Genomic DNA, 15141 nt, shown 5'->3' on the forward strand with positions numbered 1-15141 from the left:
CACTTTCTCTTTCTACTATATGGCTCTTGCAATTGCATGACAGTTTCTGCACTGTGGACTTGGAAAAAGTCTATTTTGAAAGTCAAGGTTGAACAAAGACTTCTTCCTCTGGTGTCTGTCTACCTTTTCCCTGAGGGCAGAATAGATGGAGGGTGACTGTTGTTTGGAGTAGTGAGGAAAAGACCATGGCAAAAGGAAAGTAGGGATGGGTGGAAACCATAGTTTAAAATCATTATGTGTTAAAGAGAGTATCTTGGTGCGATTCCACAGAATCTACTGTTAGCATTTCATGTCCACTGTCCTCTCTGGAGCCCTGAGGTTGGAACTGAAGAGCAGATGATCTGTTCATGGGATATGTTCTCAACCTTTCATAGATGTCTTATCATAAAGAGGCTGCTCTGTTTACATGCTCCCATACCACTGGCTTCATATATAATAAGCCAGATGCAGAAAAGTTTCACCTGCCTTAAAAAAGAACACTTTGATGGCTTTACTCTGGTGATAGGGAAGGGAACCTTTGTCTACATAAATTCCCAATCTTTTGCTCTAAACACACCATAGTGACTGTGGTGGTCTTTGGTGCTGCTCACTGGATATTTTCCATTATCCTGTAATATGGTAGAATCATACTTCTTGGTTTCCCTGTGGTGGGGTAGGACTGTGTAGCCAGATTCATACAGGAAGATGTAAGTAGAAGTGGTATGTGCCACTCTGTGCTGCCATTTAGTTGTCCTTGTGGGGCATCCCCCCGCCACCCTCACTGCCAGAGCGCTCTTTTTTCTCTGCCATGGTGATGGTAACATTGCTTATAGAGGCTGCTCCTCTATTTCTGTTCTCTTGAGTAAGGATGAGGAAGTACAACAGAGGTCCTCACTAATCTACAACAGAGGGAGAGTGAAAAATAATCCTTTGGTGTCTTAAAGATATTTGGGAGTTATTTATCACCATAGCAGAATCCACCCTATCCTGCCTTATTCAATGACTCTATCTCACAGACTACCAAGAAGATTAGGACCCTCCAGGAAAACCACCCTGGGCAGTCCTTTCTCTTCATCTCATTGTGGCTGCTGTCTTGCCTTCCCAAGAAGCTTAATCGGAGCAGCCCTGCCCACTCCGTACTCCTCCTGTGCCTCGGGAAATGGATCTTGTGTATCCCCATACTTATCCTTATTCTCCTTTGTCTTTAAATTTTGACACTCTGGGTTGGGGAATCTTTAAATATTCATCTTTATGATGCTGTCCAATAGTCACATAATTTCTCTTCTATGAAACTTTTTGAGTTGATACACCCTGCCTCAGCTTTCTCCTCATTTCCCAAATGCTTAATCCTCTGTGCACTCATTTTTGTTCTAATCTTGTCACTGAAGCTGCTTACCTAAAATCGTCAGGCTACCCAGACCAAGGCTACTCTGATCCCCAGAATTCCAAGTCTTTTTTTTTGTCATTGGGTTATAACATTTCAAAACTGAAAAAAAAAGGTAAAATGGCAGCTTCTCAAACATTAATGTGCATAGAGTCACTTTAGAATCTTGTTAAAATGCAAATTCCAGGGCTCCCCCCCCAGAGATTCTGATTTGGAAAGTCTGGGGTGGGCACTGAGAATCCTCATTGCAATGAGCTCCCTGGGGACACTGATGTTGCTGCTGTAGGGACTGCTCTTTGAGCAGCACTGAATTAGATGACAGTTTTTCATTTTCTCTGAGTCTAAAATGAAGACAATGTATGGAGTCCCCTGCCTTATGTAGCAGAGGAGATCCTCTCCATGATCACTGTGATGATAAAAGAGTAAGAGTAGCTCTTTTAGATGCTCCAAGAAAGAAGCGTTAATGTGCACACACTTGGGAATAAGGGCAAGAGCCTTAGTATACTACCTTTGCCACACATCTCCAGAACTTGGACTTGTGATAGAGGCTGGAGGCAAAAAAATTTCTCCCTTCTTTGTGGAGAGAGCACTGGTCCTGAAACACACATATGACTTCTATTTCTAATGGCAAAACACTGTAAAATAGTGAACTGTTGAGAACTTTCTGTGAAAAAAATATATTATTTGAAATTTCTTTGAAAGGCAGTATGTAGATTTTGGGAAATTACAAAAAAGTTAAGTCAAACAAAAGAGACAGTTTTCTGAGGACCTTGTTCTTCCTCTCATTCAATATTTTTGCTCCCTTTATAGCCATTTGTTGATACAAGGGTAGGCCGTGCTGACAATGGGGAAGATACTACCTCATAAGCGGTGGCTCCAGCTAAGGGTTTTCTCTTTCTCCACATCCACTCTACCCTTCTGCCATGATCCACACCAGCTAAGCTCACCAATTCCTTGTCAAGTCTTGGCAAAGTCACCAAAGCAGAGACTACAGAAGCTGAGACACATTTTAAAGACTGCCTTGATCTGAACTACTCATTTTGTTTTAAATGAGAATATTGAGATTTAAGGAGGAGAAATAAGTTTTTCCAGATCACACAACAAAATTCTGGCAGAGCCAGTACAAAAAACAAGGTCTCCTCACTTCCAGTCCAGTGCTCTTCAACTGCATCCTGTTTTCATGGGATGAGAAAGTTAGGATGGACAGGGCTGAGGAAGACAGCAGGGTGGGTACTTCACAAGCTCTTTCAGGTACAATGGAAGAAGGAAGCTCAGGTACAATGTGAGTGTTGTTTTGTGATAATTAAGTGATATGATATCAGACACAGGAAGTAACTTGAGTCTATCTAATTCTCTGATGGTTACATATGAGAAAACCAAGGTTCAGAGATGCCATTGGCCAACACATCCAACACATAAGTCATTGATTCCCTTATTTTGGTACTTTGAATTCACCCCTTTTCCAGCCTCTGCTCCCAAACCCTTTCTGGTTTTTCTGTTCCTGACATTTGTAGCCCAGTGAGTATCCTAGGTCTTCTTAGATCCCTGAAGGAAATCCTTCTTGCTACCCCCTAGAGGTTTGAGCTTCGTTCTCATGCCACACCAGAGAGGAGAAAGAAGAAAATTAGTGTCCAAAGTGACACTGCAGGTGAAAAGCTGTCCAAAACTCATGGAATCTCAGCTTCCAATATGAGTTTTTTGTTGCCCTTGCCTTGTTAGTGATGGTGTATTAAAACCTCCTTTATTCAGATCTCACCAATTTGGAATTAGTGACAGTTGTGGTCAGGGTCTGAATTGAGGTTTACCTTTGAGGACCAAAGAGTAAAAGTTGAACAAATTGTTAGTGAAGAGGGACATACTTAATCTATTTAAGGAAATAGTCTTTTAAAGTATTTTAGAAGCAACATTAAAGCATATAGAGAGCTCTCTGATCCATACCTCTTGACTATTTTAATTTTAGTCATATATTATTCTTACCTATTCGATAAGGAAGATTTCCTGAGAGTTTCTATTAGGGAACATGTTTTTGTCTAATTTAGTCACTATATGTATGTGTAAGCATTATAGTTAAATTACACTTCTCTAAAAAACATTCCCCAATTCAGAATTTGGTGTTTTTTTTTTTTTGTGGGGGGTTGGGGTGGGTAATGGGGGATTCTTTCCAATAATGGATATAGATTATTGAAGGTTTCCTGTACTTGTAATATGTGTGTGTGTGTGTGTGTGTGTGTGTGTGTGTGTGTGTGTGTACTTGCTGTGAGTTATCATAGGTTAGGGATGCTATAACTTAGCTGTAATTGCACTGCAGTACTGATTGTTGTAATGAGTAAATACATTTCAGAGTATCTGTGGTTATAGGTTATAATGTACAGTAATAAGCAGGTTTATAACTTTGTCCTAGGTAATGAATGCCAATGACAGGAGAGAATGAGAGGATTTTTGGAAATAAGTCCAGTGCATCCATTGGAAAGGATTTTATTTACAAGGGAGTTGGGAAGTTGGTAAGAGAGTGTGACTGACTGTGGATTCTAGGAACTGTGGAGGTGCTGAAGTTGGATGTTTAGACAACTGTCCTGTTTGGCAATACTTTGTTTGCTGAACCTAAGTATTGAGGCTCTGGTGAAAATTCAGAAACATTAAACAGATAACTTTAACAGCAAAAGTGAACATATGTGAAAGAAATAATATTAAAAACATGTCCAGAGAAAGAGAGTCTTGAACAAAACTCCAAATCTAAATCAATTTTAATGGTGAAATTTGATTTTCTGGGTTAAATGGCCTGGATACTTAAAACTGGCTTTACTGCAGTTACCCATGGTAACTACAAGAACTAACTCAAAGATCAGCCTAAGACCTAATGTCTAAGATATTAAATAGTTCTGGGGTAGATGAGGAGGGATGTGGAGCCAGGTCTTCTATTAGGTTGGCACAAAAGCAATGGAGGTTTTTGCTATGACTTTTAATGACAAAAAGTTTTAATTAAAAAATAAAGCTGTTTCAACTTTTAATGGCAAAAACCTCAATTACTTTTGCACCAACCTAATAATTCTGCTTTGAATTAGTATACCTTGTCCACTGACACTTGTCCTAGGCCTGTCTTCCCACATTTCTTACATTACCCATTGTAGAAAGCATTATTATAGTTTAATTGGTATATCATAACAATTACCCATTGCAAATATAAACTTTTGTGATTTTCAGTAAATTTATGCAGTTGTATAACCATCAGCACAATCCAGTTTTAAAACACTCTCTTCACCCTAAAAGCTCTCTAGCTCCTATTTGGAGAATGACCTTCTGCATTCTTTCTTGCTTTTTAATCACTTTTGGATTTGACTCCCTAAAAGTCAGCACGTGGCTACTTAAGGAGACACACGTTATGTTGAAACGGCTTTATTTTTTTAATCCATAAATATCTGTTACTGACAAAAGTGGAAAAAATCCTTAAGACTAAATCTTACTAAAGTGTGTCTGTTTACAGTACATGTAGAATGTGCTTTGACAGGTAAGTAGAACGATGAGATTTGTACAGAGAAGCAGTTACTAGAGCACTGCTCACCATGAAGCTCACATATGAGTAATGAAGAAACTGCAAAGATACAGATAGAAAGGTACTTTTCATCAGTACTACCATATAATAAACATGGAATTCATAAATTGGGCTAATGCATAAAAATGTTCATTAATCCTCCCCTTAGGAAATTGTGTCCCCAAACTAAAAATATTACAGTAAGAATTGCTTTTTATTAGAGAATTTCAAGAATTCTTTACTACAAAATGTCTAGTTGAGTTATGGAACTAGAGGAATATTTGCCACTACGAAGCCAATGAATAAGTCCTCCCATGGTGTGGCATTCAGAGGTCACTGCAGGGTGGGCAGCAAAGTTGAGCAGGGTCTTCTCCTCCCTCAGGAGGGAGGGCATTAAGGAAACACACAGCCACAGCATTATTTCTCTGACTGATGGAAGGTTAATGTGTTTGCTGATTTACAAGATGAGCTTGATGATAACAACATGGACTCTCCATTCTTGCTTCACAAGCCTTCATCGGGAGGACAATAGTGTCATGAGGAAGGGCTAGAAAGGTACCAGGATGGGGTGAGTGCCCCTTCCTAGCAGCCCAGGTGGTGATGCCTCCTCCTCCAGTTGGAATGGAGCCTCAGTATCCACACTTGGTCTTCAGGACACATGTTCCAGAGTGGGAGATTGTGACATTCATTGCCACACAGAGGCTGTGCATATGTTCCTCTGCAGCTTGATTTTCCCAGGTGCCCTCAAGTACAAACTTCATGCCCTCGTGGGCAAACCTCCAGACCTTTCTTTCCAGCCAGCTCCCTCTTTGAAATTGGAACCGCCTCCCTCCAGCTATAAAGACCATATTCAAAATAGAAGCTCCAAACTCAGAATTCCCCAGAATTCTGCAGCCACTTAGGATGGTTTAGGTGTGTCTCTACAAGAGGGCTTCTATGGCACACAGTTGGTGAGCTACTGAATTGAGTAGGCCCTTAAACTTCAGGTACGAGGGCATCCTTGGGTGGCCGAGCCCATCAGGCCCACCCCAGGCTCTAGTGAGGAGTGTGGTGGCTGTCTAGGACATCACTGTGGGGCAGGCATTGTGAGATGTTTGCAGCTCAGTGGAGATGGGGAGGAACGGGGAGAGCAGGTGCTGGCAGGGAATGAAAACCCTACAATGTAAGAGCTGAACGAAACTTCACAGCTCATCTAGTCAAAGCCCCTCATTTTGCAGATGGGGAAACTGAGGCACTGAGCAGGGAACATGACTCCCCCTTGGAGACAAAGCCAGGGCTGGAAGCTGTGTCTCCAGAGCCTCAGCCCCGTGCCTTTTTTCTCCTAGAGTATGCTGCCTTCCAAAAGCAGATATAGGGCCCAGGAAGACATGTCTTTCATATTGAATCTGCCATTAAAATGCTGCATTTATAAAAAATAACATTTGAACCCTAAAAAACACTTCATTAAAACACAATGCGCTTTCTTGAAAATACTCCAGAGCGAAATTTCCCAGATTCAGAGAGGATGACAGGAATGTATGTGGGAGGTAACATGCCAGCTCTTCTCAGGGCAGGCACCTTTTGGGGTCTGAGTGATTGGCAGCCCTTTCATTTTGCCTTGGGTCAAGGGCACAGTGACCTGTGTGAGGAATATGAGGGTGGAGGCTGGTGACAGACAAGATATCTCTGAAGAAAATGGATTGAGTTTGATGGCAGGGATCTTGGCATGGATGTTCCTCCATGCTTGGAGACTCAGGAGGCCCTCGAGTCTTTGTGGACAAAGGAGGATAGGTGACATACACAAGCTAGTGTGTTGGAAAAGAGGCTGAGAGCCCTCAAGGATATGAGTCTTTGGCCAGATCAGGAGCTTCTGGGCTAACATCAGGCTGGGTTGGGAGCTTCAGGGGACTTGCCAGCGGCAGGAACCAAACTGACCATGACAGTCCATGACATCTCAAACCCAGAGCTCCATTCCCTTCTCTCCCAGAGCTCAGAGGTGGAAAGCCCTTGGCTCCGTGCACTGGTGTATCATGTCACAGGGGCAGGAGGTGAAGGATACACCAGCGAGGCAAACAGAAGACCTGAAGAATGTCTTATTCTTCCACTGGTTTCATTGAGAGCTCTGATTTTTAGAGCTGGTGATGATAGCAAGTGCAGGGAAAAGAAATTAGGAATGGAGGAAGGTAGACGGAAGAAGAGGGAGATGAGAGGAAGGAAAGAGTGACCTGGCATGGGAGTCTGAAGTTAAGACAGGAGTTTCTGGGAGTGAGAGTCAAAAGAGGGGAGGAGAAATTTGAAATGGGGGCAAGGTTGGAACTTTCTAATAGGCAGAACCATGGCCCTAGACACTTCCAAGACACTGGGGACCTCTGAGGGCAGAAGCCCAGTTAGGAGGTTAAGGAATTCTTGGCAAAGCCTTTTTGACTCAAGAAGGCATGGAGCCGGGAGTCTGGAGCAAGACAGGAAAGGTGCAGGTGCAAGAGGGATTGTGAGAGCTTCGATGCCATCAACAGCCAAGGAGACCAGGCAGAATTTTCAGGGCAGGAGAGAACCTGTGCAGATTCTAGTCCATTCCTGTTAGAGCAATAGAGATGTGTAAGAATGAATAAAATAAGGAGAGGGAAATCTTGGGCTTTAGGCTTCCTTTGTGAGAGGGAGGGATGCTTTTACTATAGGGGTACATGGTACTTCTATGTACAGTAGAGGCCACCAGCCTAGTAGGGCTGGAAATCATGGCATCTAGCTTCCAGCCCCAGAAGCCTTTCATCTCCTGTGTGAACTTGCCTAGTGATGTGGCTTTGCTTGTTCCATGAAGATGGATGGGACAACTGAATAAATGGGATACCTCTGCATCCCAGCTATGACATAGTTTTCTGGATTTTGAAATGTGGGACTGAATTAGAGAAGTTTGTAAACCTATCTCTATTTATTTTTTCTTCCCTCCTTCCCTCCTCCTCTCCCTCCCTCCATTCCTTGCTTCTAGACCCAAAGGTGAAGCAGAAGAAATCCTTGAAAAGAAGTAAGCATTGCCGTAGAATTTTCCAACCCAACTGACATCAGAGGCAGAGATGAGACATGGTAAGGCTGGGATGAGAAATGTCTTGGAATCAACCCATCAAACAACCCCTGAGACAGACAGACACCCTGTCGGAGACAGGGCTTGGGGAGGACCCCTGGGGAAAAGTGTCCCCTGGGGGCTGGAGAACTTGGTGCTGAGAAGCTTTGACGTGGGAGATGGGATCAGCTTTCCCATTTGGTGTGTACCTGTGTATAGACACCTGGGAAGGGCATTCTCAGCCGCTCAGGTCCTTTTCCCCTCACCACCAGCATCCTGCCTTCAAGGGATGCCAGAGATTAGAGGATTCAAAGGTGCTGGGCTCAGGGTCCCAGCTGGGAGACACCTGCTCTATTCAGACTCATGTCTTCCTTTCCAACCCTCTTAGCCTCACCTTCTGGAACAAACTCTTATAAACCCGCAGGGACCAGCCCTTAAGAAGGTTTATGTGTCTGTGGAGAGGAAAGCAGAGAGAGCAGCTCCCGGATTGCCTCCCTAGTGTGGGGGCTGAGGGTGGCTTTCACAACCCCCAGCCTCCGTCCCCCTAAGGTTCACTCAATGGCTTCCCTTTTGTGTTGGAAGGCACACCCTGGGGAGGGGAGAGGAGACAAGAGCCTTGGAACTCTTGAAATCGGTGAAAGGACACGGTTCATTGCATTCTCTGTGGTTTGTGGACTTGGTTAGATTAAAAATCCCCAGGGCTGACACTGAGCAATTCTCCTTCTACACTTGCCTTTTTAAAGGGCCATAAGTGCAGAACTGAGGGCAAGTAAAACTCCATTTATAAGGGCACTGCTGTTGGATCTGACTGTTCGTAGTTATCACACCTTCACCCAGTAGTCTGGAGCTGATTCCCCCAGCCCCAACCCAGGGGATGCCCTGGCCCTGAGAATGAGGGAACTCCTTCTTCCCCTCACCAGGCTCTCTGGTCTTGGGGGAGTGGACACTGCTTGATTCACAGTCAGCTCCCCAGGAGGCTGTCACACCAAGCCCATCCCCAAGCTGGAGGCGGAGATGAGGCTGAGGTGGGAGGACAGTGGCAGCCACCTAACAGAGCTGAGGACCCTGTTCTTCCAGGTGCCTCAGTGCCAGCAGAAAGGGACGATGCAGTGGGGACCTGCCCAGTTAGCCCCTAGGCCAGTCGCCTGGAGGACCATTGTTTGCTTTTGCTAGTAGGTCTTTGTCCCTTTGACCCAGAGGAGGCACGGGTCTGAAGAAGGAACAGCCAGGAGGAATGAGGTTGCAGGGGGGAAGTGCGGTGGGGGAAGGGGAGACAGGAAGTAGGAGTGAGCTCTGAACTGAGCGGGTAGGCAGAGATGGGAAGGGAAGGAGGGGTGGGCAGGGTGCAGGACTACCGCCTCCTGTCCTTCTTGTCTGGGGGCTGAACAGCCGCTCTCTAGAAGCCTCTGCCTGGGTCCTGCCGAAGGTGCATGGGGGAGACAGGTGGAGCCCTGCAGGATGCGAATGTCGAGCCCCTGAGACCCTGCACTTCACAGTGGCCCTCCCCACCCTGGTTTTCTGGCCACCGCAGGTGCCGCCTGGGAGCAGAGCAGGGGTGGAGAAGTCGGCCTGAGTGGCAGTCACGGTCAGGTCTAGAGTGTGGTCAGGAGGGAGTGTGGAGATGATGGGGTGTCTGGGAGGGCCAGCACCCCATCGCTACTCCCCTCTGGGAAGGCTACAGCCGAAACCCCAGAGAACTCAAGGGTGAAATCCTCGGGGCCAGGGGAGGAGCACAGCCCCCTAAAAGGACAGGCCCAGGGTCCTTATGGGTGGGCAGTCAGCTGGAAGGGGGCAGAGTTCCCACCAAAGGGGAGGCAGCTGAAGGAAGGGAACCCCTCCAGGTCCTGGGATTGAGGGGAGGGGTGCAGGGCCAGGGTGAGGCCCTCTGGGGACAGCAAAAGAAGGGCTACTCAGTGGGGACCAGAGAGTTCCAGCAGGCAAGAAAAGAATCAGTATTGTGCTTATGGACACAGCAGCTCCTTGGCTCTGAGAGTGAGCAGGCAGTTTTTAGGCACTAGAAGATTTCTGTGATGCGGTTCTAGGTAAATGAATGAGACCGACTAGCCTATTTGGTCAGCCCACTGATTGCACCCGCTGGCCCCTCCAAACCCAGGTAGCTTCGGACCAGGGTCAGGCAAGGGTCTCTGCTGACAGAGCCTGTAGCTGAGTCCCCAGGACGGGGAGAAGGAGGCGCAAGACGGAAAGGTAGTTTGTGAAGGTGGTAGGGGGTGAGAATGGGGTCTGGCCCCCTCCTCACTCCCCATTGATTCTTCTGGAGGAGCAAGAGCGATTGCTCTTGGTTCTGGGTCTAAGCATATTGAACCAGGCCATCGGGGCTGTGTCCCTGGGGGGATGGCTTTCTGGGTACATGTGGCCCAACCCCACTTCCTACAGAGGGGACGAGGGAAGGGAGAGTGACAAGGCTAGAAGCTCTGTTCCCAGCCCCTCCTGGCCCCTGCTCTGCTCTGCCACGCCCAGCAGCCCCGGCCCTGCCCTGCTGGTCACACGGTCACTTCGGTCTTGCTGGATGTATAGCAGGTGTGGTGGCCCGGGATGTAGTGCAGCTGCTCCACCGTGTTGTGTCTGCGCGAGGCAAAGGCGTGGCGCTTGGCTGCCGTCTGGCTCTGGCCCAGGGTGGCGTATGAGTTATTGGAGGCACTGGGATGGGAGTGCATCTTGCTCATGCGGTAGCGGTCCAGCACGGGTGTGGACACAAAGACGTCCGTGTGCGAGATGGCCCTGGACAGTGACTGCTCAGGAAAGGCCGTCCGCTCCGGGGACAGCAGCGGGTCCTGGGAGTGCAGGCGCTCTGTGGAGAGCAGCTGCTCGTCGGACAGGATGCGGTCGTAGGGCATGCTGAACTCGTCTGGCAGGCCCCGATCAGGGGACAGGACCCTGTCCTGGGACATGGCCCGGATCGGCCGGCGGGGTCGTTCCCGTGGCAAGGGCTTCTGTTGGGACATCTGGATGACATTGAGTGGGAGGGTGCCGCGGGCAGCCAGGTCGGGCAGGTGCCGCCGCCTCATGTAATACTCGTCAGCCTCCTTGTCGGCTGCAGGAGAGAGACAGAGTGAGAGAAGGCAACTGGGGTGACCCTGCAGCCAGGACTCAGATAGAACCCTGCACCCCTCCTGCTCCATCACAGACCTGCCCATCTTCAGGGATAATATAGTCAAACTCCCTTAGTTGTGGATTAGGACCTGGAGGCCCAGACAAGTGAAGGGTGTATTTTCACACTGAATGTGCAAACCATTCCCTGAGGGCTTGTTAAATGCAGATTTTAATTCAGTGGGTCTGGTGTGGGCCCAAGAGCTTGCGTCTCTAACCAGCTCCTAGGCAATGCTAAAAGCCTGTGATGCATGGACCACCTTGAGTAGGGATCTATTAAGGGACTTCCTCAGAATTCCCAGTGTGTTGAGGGCAGAGTTGATGGCAAGCCCAACTCCTTAAACTCCCTCTGGTCCTGGGCTGTATTTACACACCATGGTCCTGAAACAGAATGGCTATTTTTCTTACTAAAACATCCAAATAGCAGCTCCTACAGCTTCCTGATGAGGTCCAGAGCCAGTCTCCTGCTAGAATAAAGTAAGATGCTCAGACTAGGAAACACTTGTGAAAATGTTTAACTGGTTGTTGGGATTCACTCAGGGTGGCTGGCAAAATAGTCGGGAAATATTATGGAAAGTTATAAGATGATAACCTCAAACCTTTTGGAAGACCAAAAGGTTTTAATGGAATGGGCTGGAGGCAGCCAGTTCTTACCTTAGTGTATTAAGTCATAGGGTGAAGATTTAGAGACAAGAAAAGCTTCTTCAGTTAAGTCTGTTTACTTCACATTCTTTTGTCTCTGTTTACTCATGTAAACTTTGTGCTGGATGATCTTCTCAGGAGGAGGTTGAAGAATTACTTGTTAACCGTGTCTACTCTAGGCCTCAGAACGAAGACTTTTTGTCATTCGTAAAACTACTCTTGTAACTATGTTAATTATCCACAAGCATGTTGACTTAGACCCTCTGTTATTAAATCTATACTAAATAAACATGAAGAAGACAAGGAGTCATTATCGGTTAGCTGCTGTCGCCTTCTGAAAGCAGCTGATGACCATCTTTAGCTTACTCAAATTCACTGTATTCTAGTGTGTGTGAGTGCATTTTATTCATCTGTCGTTAAGTCAGTCTGCAAGAGAGACCTCCATAAGTAGTGATCATCTTCTCAACTGGTAACATAGGAACATAGTAACACCTTCTCTGTAGTAACAGCCAATGCATAGAAAACCAATACATGAGCCTGCAGTCTCTACACAGCCACATAATCAGCCTACACACGCTCCACCTGTGCCCATAACACAAGCTGGCTGGAGTAATCCTGTAAGTGTGCCTCATTTAGATGCTTCACCTTCCTCTCTATCCAGCAGGCCCTCCTAAGCTCACAGTGCTCTCCACACCCTTGAATTTGCCCAGAACTTGCATGCTACACACAAACCTCCTTGAACTTACAGACCACACACAAATCTGCCTTGCCCCAAATTTCAGAAATGAAGCCTTCTAGATCTCACATGCCCTTCTAGATCTCTGCAAAAGTGTGGGAATCCTCCCTGCTCCTCAGTTGGTGCAGAGGGGTCGCTGAGGGGTATCCTTCCTCCTGAGCCAAATTTCATCACCTTGGGACATCCACCATATTCCTCAGGTTATCATACAGTCCTGTCTCTAGCTATAGAGATTCAATGTTTCACCATGGATGTGGCCGATGTGGACCTGGGCTATACTTCTGTCGGGGTAGGTTATCCTGAAGCTTTCAGGCAAATGCTCAGCCTTTGAGGCTCCAACTGCAGTTGGGTGGTCATCAAAAGAGACTCACGGGAAAGTGGAAGGAGAAAGTCCAAGGCGAGAAAGCCAAGGAGGAAGAGCTGTCCCTTAGTGAACTTTCTTGACATTTTTGTATCTTCAACCCATCAATGCCCAGAGTCTCTCCGGACTCAAGAGGCAGAGCTGGCATCACTGGATAAACAACTGGACTGGAGAAATGGGGTTTATGTATGGGAGGTGAGGGATCTCAGGTCCTCAAGATAGTGTTGGCTGGGTTGGAGAGAGAGCTAGTTTGTGGGTCTCTGGGAGGGATCTCAGAGAAAGCTGTGGCCATTGCTAGCCTCTGTCCAATATAGGGCCTCCAGCAAGGCAGGCCCATAGTTTGAAGAAGGCAGACCCGTGGTTTGAAGAAGGCAAGTGGGTGCGGGACTGGGGGAAGGCTTTCTCTTGCAGTTAAACTGGTGCATGAGTTGGAGGGCTGTCTCATATGGGGAGGTGAATCTAAGGATTCCATGGCCTTCTTTCTATGTACAGGAAGAATGGACTCAGTCCATAAAGAACAAAAGCAAAGGGCTTGTCTATTCTCTTCTCTCATCCTGCAACTCCTTTATTCTTGGTATTCAACAGCTGTCCTGTAGGGTATGGAGCAAGAGAGTGTGACATAGGAAGATATCTTGGAGCCCCAGAGACAGACCCCAACTTGGGGGAAATTCAACTTACTTAGCCTCTTCAGAGATGAGTACTTGCTGGGGTTGGTCTTTACTGCAGACTCGTAGGATGGGGGCAGGTGGGCCAAGTTCTGGAAAGAGCGGGAGAAGGAGAGGTCATAGGGCTCGGTGGCTGATGTCAGGATGTTGTTCATCCGTGGCTTCTCTGCAAGAAAAGGGAGGGATGTTTTGTGTTAATGAAGACCGTCTGTGGCAGGCATAGGGGACAGGTCTAGGTTCCATTCCCCTGCTTTCTGCCTCACCCCTGATTCGAGTCCCCATCCTGCTTTCCTAGACCTCTGTGCTAGCACACAGGCGATACTGTTGGCTCAGTTTCCCTCATACTCAGTTCCAGTTGTCAGTAAGCCTAGGGGAAGATGCTGTTTTAGCCACCACCAAGACAGTTTACCATTCTGTGAATAGGAGACTTGACTCTTGGGTCTGAGGAGCAAATTCTGTCTCCCAGTACATCACTGAGTTATCTGCTGAAAATGTAAGCCTGGTGGAGCTGAGGGGCATCACAAAATCCTTTACTTCTGTGTGAAAGTGCTGTCCTTTTCCTAATAGCTTTAGGCGAATCTAGCTCTCAGGCTCAGAAAAATCTGAATTGGAGGAGATGGAGTGACTTATGCTATTTAAGTACCCATAGAAGAAGTGGGTACAGGACCCAGTTCCACTGAGACCCATCCCATGCTCCCTCCATGGCATCCTTCCACATCTCATGTAGCTCCTTTTTCCTTGCCAAAATCTGTACCTGACAAGCCACAGTGAGCCACAGAGCTATTTTATCTTACTTATTTATTCCTTTCTCTGAAGCCCCCTTAGCCGTCTCTAAGCTGCTAGAGGAAAGAATCTAGACAAAGATGCGTAGCACATCATCCTCATTTTCTCCTTCCTTTACCTGAGATACAGCATTGAGATACAATAATCTGAAGAGATGGAAAGCAGTGTTGTTCAATTCCAGACCTGGGGAAAGGAATGGAAGGAAAAGTGGAAGAAAAGGTGAAAGGGAGATGAGAGGATGGCTGATGGGAGGACGATGCAGTGTGCCCTTGGTTCAGGGCCAGGTGAGTGACACAGGAGAGGAGAAGGAGCATGTAGGGCTTGTGAGGGAGGCAGTGAGGATGAGGGGACAGAAAGAGCTGGAGATCCTGGGGAAGAAGACGACCATGCCTCAGTGCTTCACGCACTTGAGGAGGGGAAGCCACAACAAGCAGTCAGTGAGTGGTTGCCATGGGAAACAGTGGTAACATTCCTGGAAGTGAGGCAGTAGGGAGGCTATAGTCTGGCTGCATCATTCCTCCATCCTCTTTGGTTTGGGACACCTCAAGGCCAAAGAAGTTCTGAGAGGGGGCAGGCTCTAACTTTGGACAGATGTGCAGGAGGACTGCCACACCTCTTGGCTAAGAGAGTGCTGCACCATGGAAAGCAGGAATTCTGTGGACCGTAGGAGAGGTGGGAGAGAGAGAAGCCCTCCCAGGCATTGTCCAAGGGCAGCCCCAAGCACAGGGGACTCCTGGCTTCTCTAGCCCTTCCTGCCTGCATTGTCACCCCAACACTGGGGACTGAGCCAGGGAAGCTCAGCCAGTGAGCTGGCATTCATGCCAGTTCCGTACATATGTGAGAGGGTGGGGGGTGCTCTATGTCCCCATCAGAACATGCTTTACAGAATGAGCCTCCCTGCCATGCATCAGGACAGGTGC

The 15141-nt window shown here is 47.3% G+C and overlaps 1 protein-coding gene across 4 annotated transcripts in view; it reads right to left on the reverse strand.

The window, feature by feature from the left end:
- Window positions 1-4740: 4740 nt before the first annotated feature.
- SHISA6 (shisa family member 6) overlaps window positions 4741-15141 on the reverse strand; it is a 332076-nt gene continuing 321675 nt past the window's right edge. For all 4 annotated transcript variants that reach the window (XM_064378294.1, XM_064378292.1, XM_012453056.3 and 1 more), the window contains 2 exons: window positions 13452-13604; window positions 4741-10978 (listed from right to left, as the gene is read on the reverse strand). In XM_064378294.1, the coding sequence (XP_064234364.1) occupies window positions 10428-10978; window positions 13452-13604 (704 nt within the window). In that variant the 3' untranslated portion in view covers window positions 4741-10427. The remainder of the gene's footprint in view (window positions 10979-13451; window positions 13605-15141) is intronic.

Source organism: Aotus nancymaae, unplaced genomic scaffold, assembly GCF_030222135.1.
Source record: "Aotus nancymaae isolate 86718 unplaced genomic scaffold, 86718_ANA_hifiasm-v0.15.2.pri h1tg000018l, whole genome shotgun sequence".
NCBI classification, from domain to species: domain Eukaryota; kingdom Metazoa; phylum Chordata; class Mammalia; order Primates; family Aotidae; genus Aotus; species Aotus nancymaae.